Raw genomic sequence first — 22,673 nt, forward strand, 5'->3', positions numbered from 1 at the left:
TTTTTTTATAATTAAGTTCTACATTTTATTTATACGTTTTGCGAGCGAGAAAATGTCGTATCTAATCTTTATTTTTAGGCGGGCGATTGGTTTGCGCGGAAAGATATTACTTTTTTTGTTTGTTTGAGGGAACGAAAAAAAAATTATCGGCTGTCTCTTATGTTATATGGTACGCATGGTTCTACTTATCTAAAAAAACCTAAGTATTGAAATACTTAAGAATTTTTTGAAAGAAAAAACACAATTGGGTTTGGGGAGGCTAAATCACATTGGGAGGGGGGGCTGATGCCCCCTTATCCCACCCCTAAGTCTGCCTATGGTCTAATGACCGAGTAAATGTCCATTTAAGTATACCTACATTTCTAATTTTCTGATTTTTTACATTTTTTTTGTTGCCTAAAAGTTTTTTTAGTAGTTTTTTAATATTTGGCCACAATTGATTTATTAGCAACATTCACTTGGTTAGTTATTTTGAATTAACTTAACCATTCATTCAAGTTAACTTGTCGGAATCAGGAACGCCGTAGCAGACATATAATACGACAAAGAAATCAAGCCCATCTCCATCCCCATCCCCAACTGTTGAAATGTAATTAATATTCTAAGATAGTTTTAATGTGATTAGTTTAGTATGTCGAGGAAGACACTATTGTATGTGAAATCTTAGAAAGTATTTTGTATGAATTGATTTAACCTAGATTTATGATATAAATACCTTTGTATGTGGACAAGGGGACACACTCGTTCCACAGCTACTATTTTGTTAATGTGCTTGTTACTTCTGACTTATACATATATCTATATTGTATTGTTATTATTGGTTTAACTTGTGTCTATAATATTAACTCTATTATTACTCAAAGTGTTTGTTTGTTATTTCTTTTGTGTTCCACTACAATTAATCTCAACAGGTTATGGCCCAGACCACGATACTCAAAAGTCAAACATCGAATACTGACCAATACATACTTACTGACTAAAGGTAATATTTCTTGGTACAGACAATTGTACAGTTCGATCGACGTCATGGAAGATTCGGTCAAGATTACTAAGTTGTCCAGTGCAGAAGGATGGCTGTTATGGAAATTCCAAATAAGGGTCATTGTGAACAGTTTTGACCTGGAAGGAATACTTAGCGGAGAAATACCAAAACCAAGGTTAGTCAAAACATCCACTGAAACAGAAGAACAAGCACGGGCGAGGTGTGCTAATGAAATATCTGCATGGCGAAGGGCAGACGGAAAATGCCAAAAGATAATTGTAACGTCAGTGGATGATGGACCGTTACAATGTTTAATTAATTGTCAAACCGCCAATGAAATGTGGAATAAGTTGCTGAGTGTCTACGAGCAAAAAACAGAGGCAAGTGTACATTTACTACAAAATAAATTTTTTAGTTACAGTAAAAGTTCCTCTGATGATATATCGACCCACATAAGTAAACTTCAAAATTTACGGAACCAACTCAACTCACTAGGAGAAAATATCTCGGAAGGGATGTTAATAACCAAAATTTTAATGACTCTACCATCGACTTACAAACATTTTTACAGCGCTTGGGATAGTGTTCCTGAGGCGAGTAAAAATCTAAATGTTCTAACATCTAGGTTACTTATAGAAGAATCCAGAATGCAACAGGTTAGTTCAGGGGTTGAAGCAGAAGAAAATAATGCTTTGACTGCCAGAAAGTTTCAAAAGAAATTTTCTAAGAAGCCGAGTGGTGAGAAGTCAGTTGAACAAAAATTCAGTAAACAAAATACTGGTACTAAAAAGGTAGGTCCCTGTTTTTATTGTCAAAAACCAGGTCATTTTAAAAGGGACTGCAGAAAGTACAAAAAGGATCAAGAGGGTGCGAAATCCGATTCTTCAAATTCAAGTTCAACAGGGCAAGCCTTCTATAGTGAATTATTATTCACGGAAAAAGAAGAGGATCAATGGTTTCTCGACAGTGGAGCAACTGACCATATGACAGGACATATGGAATGGTTTTGTGAGTACAAACAATTTGATTCACCAGCAAAAGTAACAATCGGGGATGGATCAGTTTTGTTGGCAAAAGGTTCTGGGAGAATTAATATATCTTGTCAAGTTAAAAACAAAACGTACAAAAATTATTTATCAAATGTGTTGTATGTAAAAGACTTAAAGTTTAATTTATTTAGTTGTGGTGCAGCACTAGATAAGGGATTAATAATGAAGTCTGACAGTAAAATGTGCGTTTTCTTGAAGAATAACAAAGTTGTTTGCGAAGGTAAACGCAACAACGGTTTATATCATTTAAAAATAAAAGTATTGCAGGTTTCTACAGACGTGACATTGACGGGCAATACAAATGATTCAATTAAAAATATTGAAGCGAATGCAACAGCAGTAATGGCTGATTCAATACGTGTTTGGCATAAAAGATTAGCTCATCAAAATATCGGGTATGTAAGAACGTGTTTGTTAAAACATAATATACAGGTACCAGACAAAGACGACACTTTTCAATGCGATGACTGTATAATTGGCAAACAATCGAGAAAGTCATTTAAAACCAGGACAAATATTTCACAAAATATAGGTGATTTAATTTATGCAGACCTGTGCGGGCCGATCCAAAAGAAATCGAAAGGCGGGTCAAGGTATTTTCTACTATGTAAAGACGATTACTGTAGATTTCGTACGGTATATTTTTTGAAACATAAAAGTGAAGTGAAAAATAAACTTAAGTTATTTATAAAAAGTTTTAAAACAGGTTCAGGTTTTAAGATAAAGGCGATTCAGACAGATAATGGTACTGAATTTTTAAATGATGATGTAACTAGAATATTTCAGACATTTGGGATACAACATCGGAAGACTCAAATTTACTCTTCTCCTCAAAATGGAAAAATCGAGAGAGAAAACAGAACAATTATGGATTCTGCGAGAACAATGATTCATGCTAACAAAATGGATTTATCATTTTGGGCTGAAGCAGTTAATACGGCAGTATACACGATAAATCTAACTGGTAAAAGTTCTGTGGAAGGTAAGTGTCCATATGAATTATTTTATAATAAAATGCCAGATATAAAACATCTGAGAGTATTTGGGACAAAAGTGTACACACATATTCCCAAAGAGAAACGTCAAAAATTGGATCCTAGAAGTGAATCAGGTATTTTCGTAGGGTACTCAATTGACAAGAAAGGATATCGTGTATATTTAGAACAAAAACGAATTATAATTGATTCTAGGGATGTCATATTTAAAAACGAATGTCACAATACTGTTGATGTATCATTATATGAAAGTGATTTAGATATTCAACACGATACTTCACAACGACCAGTAGCGGACGAGTCAGAACGTGAAGAACCACGTTACGACTTACGTGACCGGGGTCAACTACGAAAACCTGACAGATACGCCGCATGTACAGCGAAAGGTATGGAACCAATAAATTATTATGATGCGATCAATGGTGAAAACAGTCATGAATGGACAGAAGCCATGAATGACGAGTTAAATTCACTAGCTGTGAATAATACTTGGCAGTTAGTAGACAGACCGACAGACAAAAATATTTTAAATAATTCTTGGGTATACAAAGTTAAATATGCGAGCAACGGAGATGTTGAACGTTATAAAGCTAGGCTAGTAATAAATGGATCGAGACAGCAATACGGTATAGATTATAATGAGACATTCTCACCTGTAGTTCGTTTTGAGTCTATTAGGGCACTTTTAGCAGTTGCAGCCAAAGAAAAATTGAAATTAAAACAATTTGACATAAAGACAGCATTTTTGAATGGGGTTCTTGAGGAACTAATTTACATGTCTCAACCAGTGGGGTATGATGATAAATCAGGCCGAGTATGTAAATTAAACAAGAGTCTTTATGGATTGAAACAAAGTTCACGATGTTGGAATCAAAAATTTACAGAATTTTTATTGCGCTTTAATCTAACACAAAGCACAGCAGACCCTTGTGTATTTATAAATCATGACGGTAATGATAAGATAATATTGGGTATATATGTAGATGACGGATTAGTTATGTCAAATAGTTCATCTAAAATTCAATCTTTATTATCAACTTTACAACAGGAATTTGAGGTCAAAAGTAATGATTTAGATTATTTTCTTGGGATACAAATAAGAAAATTGAACGATGGATCGTTAATAATTCATCAATCAAATTATGCTTTTAACATAGTTAGACGTTTTAATATGCAAGACGCAAAAGAGTTGGCGATTCCATTCGACAGGGCAACGGCATTAGAAACAGAATCAAAACCAATTGGTAAGGATGTGCCATATCGACAAGCGGTCGGATGTTTATTATTCTTATCACAAGTAACCAGACCGGACTTGAGTTATGCTGTCAGCTACGTGAGTAGATATTTATCCAATCCAACGGTAGCTCACTGGATTATAGTAAAACGAATTATTCGTTACATAAACAAAACGATTGATTTTGGATTGTACTATAAAACTGAAAATAACTCAGATTTTAGTGTCTATACAGATGCAGATTTTGCTGGAGATGTCCAGACAAGAAGGTCAACGTCAGGCAACCTTTTTATGCTAGGTTCTTCTACAATAGCATGGCAATCTCAAAGGCAATCAACAGTAAGTTTAAGTTCATGTGAGGCTGAATACATTTCTGCGGCAGAATCAGTAAAAGGGATCATTTGGTTTAAACGTTTATTACAGGAAATCACTAATAATGAATGTATTCAACCAATATTGTATATAGATAATCAAAGTGCTATTCGTTTAGTTAAGAATGCAGAGTTTCACAAACGAACTAAACATATTGATGTCAGACATCACTTCATTCGTGAGAAGTATGAAGATGGAGTGTTTCAACTTCAATACAAGGAGACAAAGGATCAGTTGGCAGATATCTTCACCAAACCATTGCCAAAGGAACGATTCGAGATGATCAGATCAGCTATGAATATCCACAACTGGTTTCAAGTGTGTTGGGACAATAGTTAATTAAGGAAAATATTAATTAAGGGAGAGTGTTGAAATGTAATTAATATTCTAAGATAGTTTTAATGTGATTAGTTTAGTATGTCGAGGAAGACACTATTGTATGTGAAATCTTAGAAAGTATTTTGTATGAATTGATTTAACCTAGATTTATGATATAAATACCTTTGTATGTGGACAAGGGGACACACTCGTTCCACAGCTACTATTTTGTTAATGTGCTTGTTACTTCTGACTTATACATATATCTATATTGTATTGTTATTATTGGTTTAACTTGTGTCTATAATATTAACTCTATTATTACTCAAAGTGTTTGTTTGTTATTTCTTTTGTGTTCCACTACAATTAATCTCAACACCAACTCCATCACTTTACAACAGCTTGCGTACGAGTGACGTCAGAGTGTGATAGCCAGCGTTAGTTTTAGACAAATTAAAAAAAAGTACCTGACCCCAGCCATAAAACATTTACATGCTAATATTGGATATTTTTAAAGCAACATTTTTAATTAATAAAGAAATAGGATTTATTTATTATGAATATAATTTTGTAACAAGTATAACAAGAGACCCAAATGTTTTGCTGTTAAATTAGAAAAACAGAAAATTTTACGGAACAATAGGAAATGAATACACAGAAAAAAAAATAATAATAACAATAAAACAACTAGTAGAAATTGTATAGACCATAGTAAAATAATCAATATGAAAGTAATGATAATAACCAAAAAACCAATAATAAAAACAAAACACCCCAAAAAAATAATATATAACTGAAATTGGTTCAAAAATAAACATATAATAATCGCCAGTTGGTGGGCTTGACTGGAAACGTCTCCGTGGGTGCTTTTGTGTACTTCGGTCAATAGTTCGTTTAGTGCATCATAATCAAAGGAAGTCAAAACCCATACAAAGTTCATGGAGCGAGCCAAAAAGCCTAGTTTTTCCTGACAAACATTGTCCGTTGGCTTGCACGTCTGCATCGCATTTGAGATTACGCTCAGTGGCATGGTCTTTAATAATAATTATAACAAGTTAAATCAAGCACAAAAAAAATATTATATACAACAAAATAGTAAACTGTGAAGATTGCGAGTTGATTTTGGTTTTGACGAACTTAAGGTCGTCGTCACCATCGTTGGTTGCTAAGCAATGTTGTATTGTACTATATAGTAGCCAGAAATACAAACAATAAGTAATGAGTACAGTTTTTAGTTGTTATTATGACAAAGTATGTAGTTTCTGAGAAGTTATTGTTTTTCATCATCATCATTAAGCTTAACGGGCCAACGCTTAAGTCTCAACGCTGCCATCATGGGATGATGGTTTCTAGACGGATTCGCTATTATTTTTAGAATTATTTTCTTGTTCAGAGCTATAAAAGTTTTGCTTTTAAATACCCTGGCTAAATTATTCGCGCAGTCAGTTTATTGATCAGCAAATTTAATCTTTATTTTATTATGAACCAATTGAATTTAGAAATTTACATCGTTTAAAGTGTAATTTTCCCCTTTTTGTTAGATTTTCCTTAATAAAATAAAAGTTTGACAAAAAATTTTTGGAAAATAGTATACATTAGAGTCTCATTCTAAATGTACCTTCAGTCTAATTTTCAAACCTCAAGTTAAAAAACTACGCCTGAGTTCAAACTAAGTACAGTCTAAACTTACACAGTATAGACTAGCACAGTCTAATCCAAGCACAATCCAAACTAGTACAGTCTAAATCGAGCACATAACTAGGTATCCACGTATAAGATGTTTGTTTTAGGAGTTTAGTTAGAAAGATTAATGATATTGAAAAAGTATTTTTTGATCGGTACTCAGTGTATTATAATTATTAATTTGGAAAAATAAGTATGTATTTTGTAGATAGGCCAATCACGAAAATAATCCGAAAAAATTAGCTCTATGCAGTCGGTCAAGTTTATAACTTCGAGTGTCTCATTGCAGCATATTTATTACTTATTGGAAATAAAAGGATCAGAGACCATTGGTGAAGGGGACGAGGATACGATTGAATGGTAAAGCCAAATATATGTAGATATTCTGAAAACATAGAATGGATATACCTAATAACACAGTGAAACAAATGAACTAAAATGAAAGTAATGAAAGTTGTTCGTATATTTGTAAAGACATTATTTTTTTGTAACAAACTCAATAGGTACCAGCATGGAAATTTTATTTTTTAAACATTTAAGTTTAAGCACACCATTATCACCGGTGTTCAACGATTTGTCCAATTCAAATTCGACGTTAATTAACCTAATAATCCATTAATAATTTATGACTGGTAGGTAGATTAACAGTAGTCAAACAAAATATATATGTTTGTTCAATCAGTGTAGAATATAATATATATATATAATTTTTTTTTATGTATAATAAATTAATTATATTATGTGTGTACAAGCATAATGTGTATATTAAAAAAAACTGAAAAATACATCATCTAAGTATTTCAAGAATATCTTAAAAATTAAATTATATATCTAATTACATTGTGCGTTGTGTTATCCTTGATTAAATGTCTTGACTCATATTATGGTAACTGAAAATATAAAATAAATCACACAGTAATAAGTACATTTGTTATGTTGACGATAAGATTATTTAGATGATCAGAAAATGGTGTTGCTGTCGAGCTGTCTGTGGAATATCATATTTTTTTATTGAAATAATCATATTTTAATAAAACACTGAAAAATGACCAGTTGTTTAACGATTTAAACATTTGTCGTTGAACATGTAACATTATTTTGACAGATTTGAGAGTAGACTTTGATAAATTAGAAAATATCAGTTTATTTAATTATTCGATTAGTCCATTTCTTTAGTGACAATTATTCATTTTTCATCTGAAATTTATAATTTCAATTATTTAAGTATTATTTCAGCTATAATTTACCTATCTCAGTAAGTCAGATATTTTTTTGTTGTAAATTCATTACTTGTAAATATTGCTCATTTTTTTTCAAAATATTGGTCTTTATAGTTAAGTAAACTATATATTATTATGTTAACGGTTCATATTATTTTTATAAAATACAAATAAATGCTGTTTTGTTAAAAAAAAGTTAACGTTAAATTAATTAATTTTTAATCATAATTCCCCTTTTGTACTCGTGATAAATTTAATAATATTATTCGAACTTTATAGTCATTGAAATAAATCATTTCGTTTTATTTTAATCGTTATTTTTTTCACTTAATGGCTTGCCCAACCCTGTATTTTGACAACGGCATAAAGTTAGTCAGACTTAAATACACACCTAGTTTAACGCGTTTTGACATCAATGTATATTATGTTTGGCGTGGTGGACTTCTGGTTGAGGTTGTTTGGCTTCGAAGTATCTTTTAGCTCCTCTCACTCCTACTCGGCCGACGTCGATTTCGGGTAAAGAACACAACACGCGTCGAGCCCATTCCGCATTTTTTCGATGAGTTATCAAAAACTGTAAACAATCCAAGTATCACACAAAAGTCACAATATGGTCTTTAAACCGAATTCGTCCAGTAGAAATGGACGGTTATTTTTACATCCACGTTGTAGCCATTTTAATTTGTAATAAATACTCTTATAATACAGTGTACCGTTTTTTTAAACAGTTCCCAGGACCTATATTTCAAGAATTATGTCCATTATAATGTGTTTGTTGTCTACATAATTATCCGAAAAGTCTAAAACTCAACCTGTTATGGCAAAATGTATTATCGATGGAATATAGGTTGTTTTTTTTTAATGTATTTTATTATCATTACCTCTCGAAAACATAATTTTCCGTCACCGTCTTCGTCTGCATCTCTTATGAGCCGTACGATTGCCGAATGAGTCCAAGGTACACCTCTGACCATCATCATGCTCTTAAGTTCGTCTATGTCCAAGTATCCGTCGTTGTTAGTGTCATACCTCAAAGTAAAAAAAAAAAATTTTACTTTCAATTATTCATCATAATTGCCAAATTCTTATGTCGATGTAGTCGAAAATGATTGAGAAAAATGTATTCTAACTGAAAACGTACAGTTTCGCTTTGTACTAATTAGAAATTGACAATTTCTGGAATAATTTAAATCGAGGTAAAGAGTACCTTAATGATTCCAATAACTGACCTAATTTGCATGTTGCTTGTTCGTTTGCTCAGAGGCCTGACATGTTATCTAGGTAAAATATTATGCACTGCGCAGTATTTTTTTTAAAGACTTCAAACTATGTTTTAGGGTCGCTGATTTCAGTTTTTAATTTTACCTTTTATTTGTGGCGTGAAAAGGGGGTGAGGTCAGATTATTATCTATACAATAAAACAAATTAAGACTAAAATAAATAAAAGATGTACACTAAATTTAAATTTCATAAATCTAAAATAGTGTTCAAAATTAAAATTTTTGAAGTTTTAAGTTTTTCATAAATTAACTGAGAAAAAAAATCTGCTTACAGATTTATTTTTTATACGAGTTGTGGAACTATATTAAACTTATCTTCAGTCAAATTTTCGGTTCTAAATTCTTAAATTTGCGCCTAAAAATAAAAAATACAAAAAGATATAAAGAGGTGCAGAGTTATCGAATTTCAGATTTTAATTTATAGAAGATGGATAGAAGCATGCCTAATATATCCTATTAAACTGTTGACTCGGTCCTACCTTTTTTCGCCAAGATAAAGCAAGACAAAGATGAAGTTTAAAAAACCGGTAAATTTTTTCGGGGTTTTCCGGTTTAATGGGTGAAGGAGTAGCCTTTTCTTAATTTTGACCCATCAAAGTACTAATCGCATACGATTTCAAATCTATATAGGTGTTGATCAAGTAAATAAGTCTAGAGGAACAATTTATCGTGTTTACAGAGACACAAAAGAAACATTGTTTTAACACCAATCGAAGCTAAAACTGTAAAAAAAATAAAAATTTAAATAGGAAAAGTGGATAAACAAATTAATTGTACAGTAACGTATAATTTTATTACAGTAAAAACAATTTTGAACTTCCTACCATTTAATTATTATTAGTTTAGATTTGTAATATCGATAACATTTATTTAAATAATTGTTTAAGTTATTAAGATTTATTGTAAGATATTTAGTATTTGGTAACTTTTATTATTTTTCAAGAGTTGTATGAAAATTTAACTATCAATTTAGTTATTAGGTAAAAATAATTTTGGGCTCAGGGTTAATACATATTTTTATTGACTAGTGAAGTGTGAACTCACTGAAATAACAGTAAGATAATTAGTATAGTAATATCACAAAACATTTTTACGTTATCTGTTATGAGGAATACTGATACTAACACAGTACCTATATAAAGTTTGTATCACAAGTAATAAGTCAGTTCATAATACAGGATAATATGACATATTATATAATTTTCAAATTAAAAGTAAATAAATTGTTTAAAAAAAGTCTTGTAGTATTTCCTCATACATATTTTACAACTAAATTCAATCACAGATACTTTTTTTCTGACTAACTCAGTCTCGTTGTTACTTGGTATATGGTATTTTGTGTACAAATTTTAAATCTTATACACTAATAAATTGAACACATAAAACCATGTAACAGACAAAAAATCGAAAAAAATTTGATAATTGACAAAACATTTACTTTAACAACATATGAATTATTATTATTAATGATAGATGAAAATATCTACCTTCATTAGTCATTACTAATATCACACTCTGAATCGTCTCAGTCTGATTTTGTAAATTCTAAAGTAGTAGTTTATATTTTTGTTATTAAAATTACTAAATAATTTATTGATTTGTTCAATTCTTCCTTTTTTTCCTATTTAAACGGAGTACGTTTAAATCATAATATTAACTGAAAATGACAATGATTTAGCTGATACTTATTATGTATGTTGCGTGACACCGTAAACTTCTAAATAATGGTAATTTCAACTATTACTTTTGATTTGAAAAACTTCACTTAAACAAAAGGCCACTCTAAAAATAAGCACTTAAACAAACGATTGACTTTAAAATGAACAACCAGAGCAAAAGGCGTTTGGTTAAAACTTTATTTTTTTTTTAATTTCAGCTAAATAGGTATTGTTGTTTGAACATTTACTGACTTCTTGCGACAACAGAAACGTTATTATTGATTCGATTATATTTATTAAAAAAACCATGTAGTAAACACAAGACGCTTTTCAAGTCAGGCAAAGATGACCGACTAATTGATGACTGTGGTTGGCTATGGAAAAAAATATAGGTACCTGGTAAATTAAATTTCTTCGTCCCAAAATACTGTCTTATACTATATACTAAAACGCCAAACAAAATATTATAAAACTGTACGCTTTTTAAACTTACTTCTTTTGGTGGAATTACCATATAATTTTTTGGTCAATTTTTAATTAAATATTTAAATTGTTTAAAAAATATTACTAGACTTATATTAAAAAATGTATTGACTTTAAATTTAAAATTGTATTAGTCATGTTTTACTGTGTTATGAGTTATGGCTAGTTACTTATAAATGGTGATACAATATTCTGATTCTAAAGAAATAAAATAATAATAAATTGAACAATAGGTACCTTAATAATTTAGTTGGTTTATTTGTTTGATTTATAATTATTTAATATATTATTATAAAATCAGCTAATATATATTTCCTTATTTAGTATGCCATTAAGTTTAGTACAAACGTTTGTAAGACTTTTTTCCTATGGATATACGATGAATATTATGTTTGAATAATTTCATAGGCTGAATATTAATTATTAATAATTTGAATAGTTTTTTGTATTTTGTATTTAAAATAGCGTTGCCTAACTATTTTATGCAATAAACATTCTAAATTGACAACGAAGATCTATTAACTATTTCTTGTTTTAAATTCATCAAAGTACCAATTTTTTTACATATTTGTAGAACAGCAATTATATACGACGAATTAACTATAATAATGTATGAAACTTTTCGGTGTAACTTGAATGTTTCGGTAAATAAGGAGCTCGTCAAATTGAAAGTTACTAAAAAAAAAATAATAGCTCAGCATTGTCGTTTACAGCCAACATGACCTCAAGCAAATGAGATGTTTTTGCTTACACGGTTCTTGTCGCTTACCTGATAAAAGTCTTCTCGTATCGTCTGATGAGATTAGGCGACAGCTCGGGGAATTCTTTGAAAAGTCGCTGTTGTTGAACGTACGTTAAGGTCGAAAACATTTCTAATAAAAATATCGATAAATACTGTGTATTAAATATTGTTAAACCGACTACAACGGGCACACAACACTGAGACAATAGCTCACATGTGATTTGTCAGTCGGCTTTTAAATAGGTACAACAATTATCAGTCCAACGCGACAAAATCGAATTTTACGGACACAACCGTGACAAATGTCGATTTGATTTTGATTTCGCACATTTACATTAGTTGTATTTGATTTTATCCTATACGTTATAATATTATAATAGTGTTTAATAATAATAATGTCGAATCATCTTGTTTTCGACTGTGTCCTCGACCTTGTCGCCGTGTTAATCAAACCTAACCCGACCGAGATACGGTTCGATGGAAATCATTGGAATGTTTTGACTTTGACAAGGGAATTTCAGACGACATTACATTTTAATAGGACACATGATAATATATAATGATACTTTACCACAATCGAAATCATTTTCGGTACCCATTTTTAAAACAACCCATCCTAACTGAGGAGCTAGAGGGGTTATCGGGCTAAGGGGTAATTTTTCAATGGTCAAGACAAATCATGTTGTTCATCAAGTTTTTGGGATCACTGAATTCAAGTTTTATGTAGTTTTTAAAAACTACCCCTTAACTAAAAAGCTAGGTGGAGTTATTTTTTCAATTTCCCAAAAAAATAATTTATATTTGTAAATAATTTATTATATATAAAAAGTATTTTTTAGAAATAAACTATAATTGTGTCAGTACTTCACCTTAATTTAATCATTACAAATATTTGCAGCTGAATTTTTGTTTCGTTTATTTAGACTATATGTATAATATGTATAATTTATGTTGTTTTTCCGAGTTCACTTGATTTATACAAGTTGAATTTCATATAAAAACACAGTTAATACTGATTACTTTAAATATGTTTATTAACAATTATAGTGTGTACACAAATGTTTATAAAAGTAATACCAGTAGTTGACCACTCAACATTAGTCCTATAATCGAAATAGCAAAAAATTAAACTTTTGATGTATGTAGGTATATTTTTTTATATTTAGCACTTATTAACTAGTAAAAATTCCGGTTTCTACAATCAATTTGAAAAATCCATTTTTTATTATTATTTTTTTGTATAAAAACTAAAAAAAATGTATATAATTCTTTATGTTAAACATCTCCAAAACAAAAGCAAAATAAACTATTTAATAATGACTAAAAAGTAGATTATACAAATGGTTCAGTCAAATTATAAATTAATAAAGATTAAATAAGCTGGTCAAAAAAATAATTTGATTACACTACCATTATATTTTCTAATAATTCAGACGTCATTCTACTAAGTTTATCTACATGTATCAGTATAATCCTGCAGGCCTTTTTTCCATGACAGAAAATCGAATTAACGTTTAACTTAATAGGCTAGATGTGATCCTAAAACAAAATAAATTGGTGATTTTACCGTGAGCGTTTATAAAAAAAATTGTATTTAAATTCAAACTCAAAAAGGAAAAAAAAAACATTTTAGTTTTTAAGAATTAAAATAGCAAAAAAAAAGTATAAATAACAATTACAAGTCGTAAATGTTGATTGCTTACCAAACGGCACAACGTGAATGTGGCCACGGACTTGAAACTCTAAAAAAAAATCTCCATTACAAAACTTTTACCAAATTTTCTACATACATATGTGCTGTAAAAATTTCAGAATTTTTGGTTATTACTTGTTAAACAAGTTATTAATCAAACAAGTAAATAGTATGATGTATCAGAATAAAGTTTAATATTTCATGGAATTTATTTATTTGAAATATCTCATTAGTTTTTCATGAAATGTTTCCAAATTATGTAAAATAAAATAAAAATGAGATTTTTATTGTACGACTAAAGCTTATAATTATTTTAATCAAAAAGTTACGCTAAACAAAAATACATTTTTAAAATAAATCTTTAAAAAAACCTTGAATTTCATAACTTATATAAAAGGGTGAGTGGATAAAGGTGTTAACTGTTAATTTAAAATCAGTTATAGAGGCAAATTTCAAATGCTTTGAACTTTTTAAGCTTAACACACATTCAACTATTATAATATTTTGCTAAATTGTGTAGTTTATCCTAATTATTTTTATAACTATGCAAATTAAAAAATATTTTACAAATTATGTCACTTAACATCTTTATTCACTAACCCCTTATTTATATAAATTTAATTCAGAATAAAAAATTTTAATTATATTAAAAAATGAGAAATGGAGAACTATTTTATACAAGTATAAAATATTATTACTGATATTAATGTAAACACACTACAAGCGGATATAAAGGCACATGTAAATGTCTTATGACCGAGTAAATGTCAATTTAAGTATAAGGCACTAACTCCCTAAGTTGCCCCTTAGAACAAAACTAGGCGTAGTTTGAGAAAAAAAAGGAAAGGAAAACGAAAACGTTCCATTCTCAGCCTGTCAGAAATAAAAAAAAAACCTTATAACTAAGGATACTATTTTTTACCCGCGTTTATTTATTCGTGACGTATTATTCAATAATTTGATGACTAAATTTTTAAACTATGAAATATTAACACTACCCTATAATGACTTCTCGCTAGCACCGTCGTGGACCTACCGGTGTACGAGGGAAACCATCCAACTCAGTACCATTGTAACTCTATCAGGTTAGGTTTAGTTTAAACACCGTTTTTTGTAATATTTTAGTTAAGTTTATAAGTATATGTACTTTCCGGCCAGAAAGTAAGAATAATGTATTAGTACCTAGCAATAGCGAAGTAGTTTTTTCAGCAACACAACAAACATATTGTTATTTATTCATTTAACATTTTCTTACGCCTCGTACCTCATAGGGCCAACCGCCTTGAGAGGAGCCCGTTGGCGGATCAATAATAGTTGATAACAAGTGGCCATCCGAGTTAAAAAAATATATTCACCATTATAATTGTTTAAATTAATTTAGTGCCAGTGCGGGCCTACATGTCTCAGCGGTGCTGAGCAAATTCTATAGTCGATCGGTCATCCGTCTTTGCAGCACGGGTCTGGTTTTTTCGGCAGTGTCACACAGCCCTTACAGCCCATACACTGCTTGTCCATGTAATGTTTCCTGGTCAGCGCATGTTCCGTGGGCATGTTGAAGCACTCTCCCATGCATGTGACATGGTCGTCCGGCATACACTGTATACCACCGCGACACTTTCGGCTTTTTTCGTATTTCCACGAGTTGCACTCGGCGTACGCGGGATGTGGGCACAGCTGAATGCACCTCGGCCGTCTAGGGTCGGCTACGGGTATGTTGGTCACGGGCTTGTCGATGGGGAGACAGCAGGGCATGCACACCCGGTCGCCGCACGGTTTGCCCAGCTTCACCCCTTTGGGCGGCGTACACACCGGTTTTGGCGGTATCGGTCGCTGACACTGCAAGACTTTCTTGACGCATTCTTGATTGGCCACGCTTGGACAAGGTGGCTTACAGCAACTGTCCGACATGAACCTGCTCGCGGGAGCTCTCAGGGTCCTCACGGTGGTGCGTAAGATCGGTTTCGACTAAAACCACAAAAACAGAGTAAGTGTACCCGTTTGACATTTTCTATCGAAATGGCATCATTGACACGTGCCGTGTACTCACTAGTAAAGTTGGTATCTGTTGCATATTTTGAATTTGTCGTTCGCTATTTAAGCGCGGCTATTTTGTCCCCCGTCTGACTTTCGTATGACTGAATTCGGCAATGTCTCACTAATACAAAATAGTTAAAATAGTTTTCAGCCAAGTGTGTTTTAATATTCAAACGTTAGTTATTACAAATCAGTTTTTTACGGAAGACCAAAAAAAAAAAATGCTGACAGATGCGTTCAAGCTTTCATATAGATTAAAATATGATCAACTTGATGATGTTTGATCGTTCTGAAGTCGGGACTCTGCGATGAGTCTGAAACATCAGCAACTACATGGTCACATTCGAAGATTTTCAACTTAGGATTTTCAATTAGTATTTATCTTGGACATGGCGAATCGTGACTTGTGCGGCTCACCTGGCATCGTCCTGAATTGTCCTGATCTCTAGTGCTCTTTTTAGCGACTGGTTATTGACTAGTTGTGGGCTCCAGTTATAGTACGTTAGGCGACGTTTTGGAGTGCCTCTATTTATTACCAGTTTAAATCGCTCAGGAAGGTGTCTAAATCGCTGTGGCGTACATTATAATCGGCTTAATGTACATTTTATAGATTGACGGCCGGTTGTCCATTGGGATTCCATTTTTGCTATTTAGGACTGGATAGAAAGCTGCTTGTTTCGTAGAGTACCACTATGGTCTTTGTGACGTTTAGTTTGAGTTTTTATTACATTAACTAGTCCATTGAGACTTCGATTTGCTTCTGGAGACGAATAATTGCATATTTATAATTTTTGTTTGCGGCATAGAACAAAGTGTCATCTGTAAACAGTGACAGTTGAATTTGTGTAATAACGGGGAAATCGTTGATATTTTTGGTCTTTCATAACTAACTAATAACTGAAATAAACATATATGAATTTGAAACAAAAACCATAAACTATAAAAATAGGTATATAAATAAAATAGAATAAATTGACTGTGGTAACATAGAAACTTTGAGGGTTCTGTATTCTTCGTTCACTTTACTTTAACTTTATTAACAAGGTGAAAGAACCAAAATCATGAGTTAATATTTAAACACTTTTTATTATATTACTTTTAATATAATTATTACAACATATTTATCAGCTATGGTAAGTATACATGATATTATACCTTTTTTTTCGGCCCTGGGACCCGCCGTTAATTATTACTTTAGGGCCACCTACATCGTTTATTGTGAAACAAATAGTTATATACAAAATATTTACTTACTGTTCACAGTCCGAAAACACAATACAACATATTGATATTTAAGTATATGAAACAATATTTAAATATTTTTCGTCTTATATTCTGGCCCCACATCGCGGACGCAGCCTGGCTTGACTATTCTGGTTAAACCAATCGAGAATTTGGTTCTTGGTGGGGTTCTTTTTTTAATTTGTTGCGCTTTTGTCGAGGGCTGTTTGTATGCTACTTGTTAGTTTTTCTATTGACGAGTCAATTTCTTGCATATTGATCGTCGAAGGGTTGATTTTAGTGGATTCCTGATTGAAATTTTCTTGACTGTTGTTCTTGGCGTTGCAGTTAATTGTTATTCTTGGGCGAGGTAATTTCTATTATTGTGTTAAATGCTATATGTGTGTATGTTTTAATACTGTTTTGGAAAAATATGAGTAATGTTGACTCTGCTGATTCTTATAGGGATGGATATTTATGCGTAGAGCTATGTTTTGTACTGCTTCGAGTTTTTTCCAACTGGTATTGCTGATGTGTGCGCTCCATACGACCGAGCCGTAGAGTAAGATGGGTTTAACGTATATTTAGTATATTTGTAGTATTGTCTTGATTGGTATGTTTAATACTGGATATAGTGCGGCACTGACACCGTTTGCCTTTTGTATAGGGTTTGTAAGGTTCTTGTCAAGCGTTATGCCAAGATACTTGATGTTTCGTTTTCATTCGATGGACTTGTTTTGTATTATGATTTTCCTCATTTTTCTGCTGAGTTGAGCTCCATACAGGATGGTTTTAGTTTTATCAGCGTTAAGCTCGAGTCTCCATTTTCCCATCTATGTTGTGGTGAGCTCAAGTTGTTTTTGCAGTTGAAGTATTGCAAAATGAGTGTTGCGATTGCCTGAGTGGCACATGTAGTTGGACGAGCAGGTATTGTTTGTTCTTGATTTAGTATGTTGATGGTATTCGTGAAAAGTTCTACTTTTTCGTCGGCTTCGTATATTTTTTGTCTCGTGGTTTTTTTTTTCCTTATGTGCATCCGTAGAGAACCGGAGGAGGACTACCCAGTGGGGCATTACTTGTCTCGTAGTTTGGAGCGGTGTGTCTGCAGATTTTTTATTGAGTAGTCGTCGATTTAGTTTGTATAATGTTTTGTCTTTAAAATTGAGAGATTTAGCAAATCTGTCCCATTGGTTTTGACTGTGGTCGGTTAACAGGAATTTGACTTGTGCGTGGTATAGTTTCTTTGTACACGGATCTTTGTTGTCTGCCACTTTTTGGGTAATTGCCGTTTGGTCTCGATCTCTAGCATCATGTCGTCGTGTAGCTGTGGTTTCATCTGATTTGGCGTAGTAGCGTAAGACTTGTTTCCAAGTGCATCTTGTATCGTTGTTGTAATTTGACTGATTGTGTTGTCAATGTTTAAACTTCCATTTTGTGTGAGAGATGCTCTTAAAATTGTTCAAGTTAATTTTACTTTTGATTTTTGGTACTGGTGGACAGTTTGGGAGCGGATTTTTTTTATATCTATTTGAATGAAATTGTGGTCAGATGAAAGGTAATTGTGGTTTGTTATTGTAAATTGGGTTGCCTGTAGATCCATCAGCGCAATATCTAGGACGTCCGGTTGATGTTTCGGGAGCGGTGACTGCATATGAGTGTGTTCCAGCTGGGATGTTTGGAGTTTAAGTCGCCTGCTACCAGGAAGGGTTCATTATGGATTGTTAGTGTGTCTAGGTCGTTTCGGTGTAGTTTTTCCTTAGTACTATTGTATGCTGCTGTTACTTGTAATATTTTACCGTTAAGTTTGAGTTGGGTTGTAGTCGGTTCCATTTTTGTTTGCAGGATTGTATGTTGATGTGGTACATTTTTCTTTACGATAATTTCTGTTCTTCTATGCGTTGGTTTGTTAGACAATTTTGGACGGTCTGTGCGGTAAGTGGGGTAATTCGGTATTGATAGTTTGGAGTTTGGGTCCAGACGGGTTTTGCCGAGTAGTATTAAATCGACTTTGTGTTCTTGAACAAAGGTGGTGAGTTCAGGTATTCTTGGCTGAATTCCATTGCAATTTCTAGATAATAGTTTTAAATTATTCATCTTGAGTTGTTGGTATGGCGTTGTTGATTTTCATAACCGTTGTAATGGTTAAGTCTTTTCATGCGCGTCCACACATTTTAGGGCTGTTGACAACAGGTGTTTTATTATTTTAATGATTTCATTTGCATAGTCATAGTTGCGGTGTTCGTAGAATAAGGTACGTTTAATTATTATACTACAATAACTTTAGAGTAATAATAGAATTAGAAGAATTTAGGATAAATTAATAACACACACACATACACCTCACATAACAAATATTATATTTACCTTCCTCTCTATCTATTTCTTTGATTTTCGATTATTAAAATAAAAATATATTATTTTTAGCGCAATCAGCTGTTTATATTACTTACCGTATTTATTGGCTTAATATACTGTCACTATGAGTTTTTTTTTTTTTAATGAAAATAATCAAGCTTAGTTGATGATAAACATCAATATTTAAAACAATCAAAATATATTACCCAAAATAATTTGTTTTAACAAAATGAACTCATCGGGTTATGTAAGTAATAATCACATTAAACCAAGTAGAAATTGACGATCATGTATGTATTGAAAATGTTTTGTTATAGAATAAAATTGGATATAAAGAATCGGCGACCAGTATGGGAGATTTAAAATATCACATTAGACAGTTGGAAGCGAAGTTGTCGCTGTACGATGAGGTCACGGAAGAGGAAGAGCAGTTGAAAAAACAGATGGCCGGCCTGTCCACGTGGTTGGAGAACGAAATTAAGAAACAAAAAGCTATGTTTACTGATCGGTTGGCCGAAGTCCACGAAGATTCATGGAGCACGAAAATAGATTCGGACGGTAGTAAAGAGGAAAATATCAAGACTACCATCGTCCAACTTCCAGAGCCGAACGAACGGAACGCAAAACTCAAATACCAGACGATACCAGAACAATTGCAACGACAAAACGAATGCCCGAATGAAAAATTACAGCGTCTAAAAAACAGCCCGTGCGAAGGACTGGTACTACACATGGACTATGCGATTGGGGCTAAGAACGACGGTCAGAGAGCTTACTCGGAACCCGAGGAGATCCGACGATTCGAGCGTGCTACAGATGACGGCCATACGGAGCCGTTTTCGAAGTTGAAAATAGTAAAAGACAATTTGGATTTACAACAGCAAATGACGGTCGTAAAACGGCGGCAACACGACCTCCAGTTACTTTTGTCAGACGAGAGACTTTGGGCGGCCAAGCGCATGACAAATGTGACCGGCAAATTAGCAGATTGCCTACACGTGTCGAAACTGTTAAATAGCAAAACCGGCGAAACGTTCCACCTCGCCGATGAATTACACGGCAAACTGGTGGAGACGGTCCGCTATGTCGAGGAGAATAACCTGCAAGACGGATGGGACGAGGATAACCGGGAAATCGGTCGGCTAGAAAACGACATGGCCAACGCGAGACAAACTTTCGCGGACCAGAGTAATGTACCAGAAATTAACAGAGACATTTGCGAACTGAAAATAATCGTTTCCATTTTAGTTATCCTCAACGTTGCTCCGATTATAGTAAAAATATTCTCTTGTGACTATTGATGCTTGGTAAAACGTTAAATTGAATTAAACCTTTTATTTCGTCGGCTAGACTTTTATTCGAAAACCTTATGGTTGACTGATTTCCAACAATATAGCTGCGTTATTCAATGCCAAATCACCTAATGTGTGTGCGAGTGGATTTTCTAAATGCCTCAAATTTGTAAATCATATGCAAATAATTCCATTAAATCAAAAAATAGAAAAAAAAGAACTAAACAATTTTTTTTTGCACTCAGGCGATGCCATATTCTGTATCTTAATTGTTAAAACACCTTAAGTTCACGACCACGTTAATTAGTGACTAATTATGATATCGAAATGGAATTTCCATTGAATAATTGTAATTGTAGTGTTCTTTTTCATAATATCCTTCAATGATTTTTTATTTAATTTTAAGTAGCTAAAAATTGAAAAACATTCATGTTTGTATAAATTTCATTAAATTTTTATGCTGTCTCAGGGTCAAAATTTTAAACAAAAATGTTTGTACTCTGACACGTCTAACTACACTCTTAATTTATCATTTTTTTAGGACAATTTTTTTATGATGTAACTCATAGTTTCGTATTTTACTAAAAAGTGCAATATTTAAGACAACTTTTTATTGGTTTTTTCTTTGTTTTATACTATGTATACTTTATATACTATATTTATAGCATAAAAATATAGATATTGTATAATATGTATCTTTATCTTCGACCGTCGTACGTCACGTTGTCGTCATTATCAATTCCTGGAAATTAACTCTATAGGAATTCTCACTATAAAGAGTATTTTTCGAAATGGAAATCCAAAAATATCTCTGGAATGTAAACGTTTCAGAATAACTGTATACAACATCTGAGACAGTGCTTCGATAATTATTTATTAGCATATAAGTTTTAATATTTTGATCCATTATCACGGGGCCCATAGGCGATAATCCGTCACTGAGAAAAATAAAAATTGAAATCCGCCCAAAAGACACGCCAGAAAATGACTGCTGCGAAATTCATTATATATCAAGCTTTCGCCATAACTCGGAAAAAATAACTAATAAAAAAAATTAGTCGGCATATCAAAAATGGCTTCTTAATAAATTTTCGTCAAATATTGCCTCCTTAATAAATAGCGCTTTCCGTTCCCCTTAAAATATTTATGGCTTATGCATGCATGATGATGTAAAAAGGGTTGAAACAAGTTATTTAAAAAAAAAACAATATCAAAACAAGTTTTTTATTAGTAAAAAATAATACATAGTATTGTATTTTTTTTTAACAATTAAGTACATTAAGATAAATATATGTTTATATTAAATTATCAGCAAGATGGAGTTCGCTTCAAGATTCACAAATAAGTAACTTTGTTTACTTTTTCCAACACAGCAGCATTCGGCGTGTCTGTTTACCTTATTTCTCTGGACTTGCATGTTTTCTCAATACAATTAGCGGAGCCAGCCACAGCATTTGAACATAAAGCCATTAGTCGTTCCATCAACCTACTAGTATTTAGTACCACACTGGACAGGTCGCTTTGCATTTTGTTGAATCCGGTTTTCATATCGGTGTGGCAAGAGTCGATCACTTTAGAAGTGTCCAAGTCCAAACTGACTTCTTTTGAGATTGGTATTGGACGACACGTAGTACCGATCATGATCGAGTAAACGATCAACGATACAACAGCAGTCGAGTACAACATTGTAATTGTTTTTAAGAAATCTTTAGTTAAAGACAATAGAAAAAAACAGTAAATATACCATGTACAAATATATAGTTTTATGCTGATACGATGCGTACAGATATAATAACAGTAATGATTTTGACAAGCCTGTTTAAACCCTTTGTACCTATCAACAGTATTGACCAGCATATAAATATAATATGCACAGTACTACAGTACTAGTTATATAGTATTTGAGTTTTAATTTATTAATTACCTACTTATTCAAATTTAGCAAGTGTCTACACCGGAAATTTCCAATTTTGTATTGTATACAGCGCAATAGTATAGTATTGTACACGGTATGCATTTAACTTGGGTTGTACCTACTTAAGAATTTTGTAAAATACTATCG

At 32.2% G+C, this 22,673-nt stretch overlaps 2 protein-coding genes across 3 annotated transcripts in view; both read right to left on the bottom strand.

The window, feature by feature from the left end:
- Window positions 1-22,673, bottom strand: part of LOC126837653 (zinc finger protein 813-like) — a 56,301-nt gene that overhangs the window by 23,445 nt on the left and 10,183 nt on the right. The gene's annotated exons all lie outside the window — the stretch shown is intronic.
- LOC126837654 (EF-hand domain-containing protein D2 homolog) lies at window positions 7,381-12,197 on the bottom strand. 2 transcript variants are annotated; one of them, XM_050571591.1, is made up of 4 exons: window positions 12,044-12,197; window positions 8,735-8,882; window positions 8,245-8,427; window positions 7,381-7,523 (listed from the first exon to the last, which is right to left on the bottom strand). In XM_050571591.1, exons 1-3 carry the CDS (start codon window positions 12,142-12,144, stop codon window positions 8,266-8,268), a joined length of 411 nt encoding a protein of 136 aa, XP_050427548.1. In that variant the 5' UTR covers window positions 12,145-12,197; the 3' UTR covers window positions 7,381-7,523; window positions 8,245-8,265. The 2 variants fall into 2 exon arrangements, with proteins under 2 accessions (XP_050427548.1, XP_050427549.1); XM_050571592.1 differs by lacking the exon at window positions 7,381-7,523 and adding an exon at window positions 7,723-7,830.

Source organism: Adelges cooleyi, unplaced genomic scaffold (assembly GCF_023614345.1).
Source record: "Adelges cooleyi isolate 19-005CV unplaced genomic scaffold, UGA_ACOO_1.1 ACOO_flye_CR_arks_rails_tigmint_CR_PRNA_27, whole genome shotgun sequence".
Taxonomy (NCBI): domain Eukaryota; kingdom Metazoa; phylum Arthropoda; class Insecta; order Hemiptera; family Adelgidae; genus Adelges; species Adelges cooleyi.

Coding starts and splice junctions, on each gene's coding strand:
- LOC126837654 (XM_050571591.1), bottom strand. CDS start 12,144: ATGTTTTCGACCTTAACGTACGTTCAACAACAGCGACTTTTCAAAGAA. Junction 8,883..12,043: donor TACGAGAAGACTTTTATCAG/GTAAGCGACAAG, acceptor TTTTACTTTGAG/GTATGACACTAACAACGACG. Junction 8,428..8,734: donor GAAAATTATGTTTTCGAGAG/GTAATGATAATA, acceptor GATTGTTTACAG/TTTTTGATAACTCATCGAAA.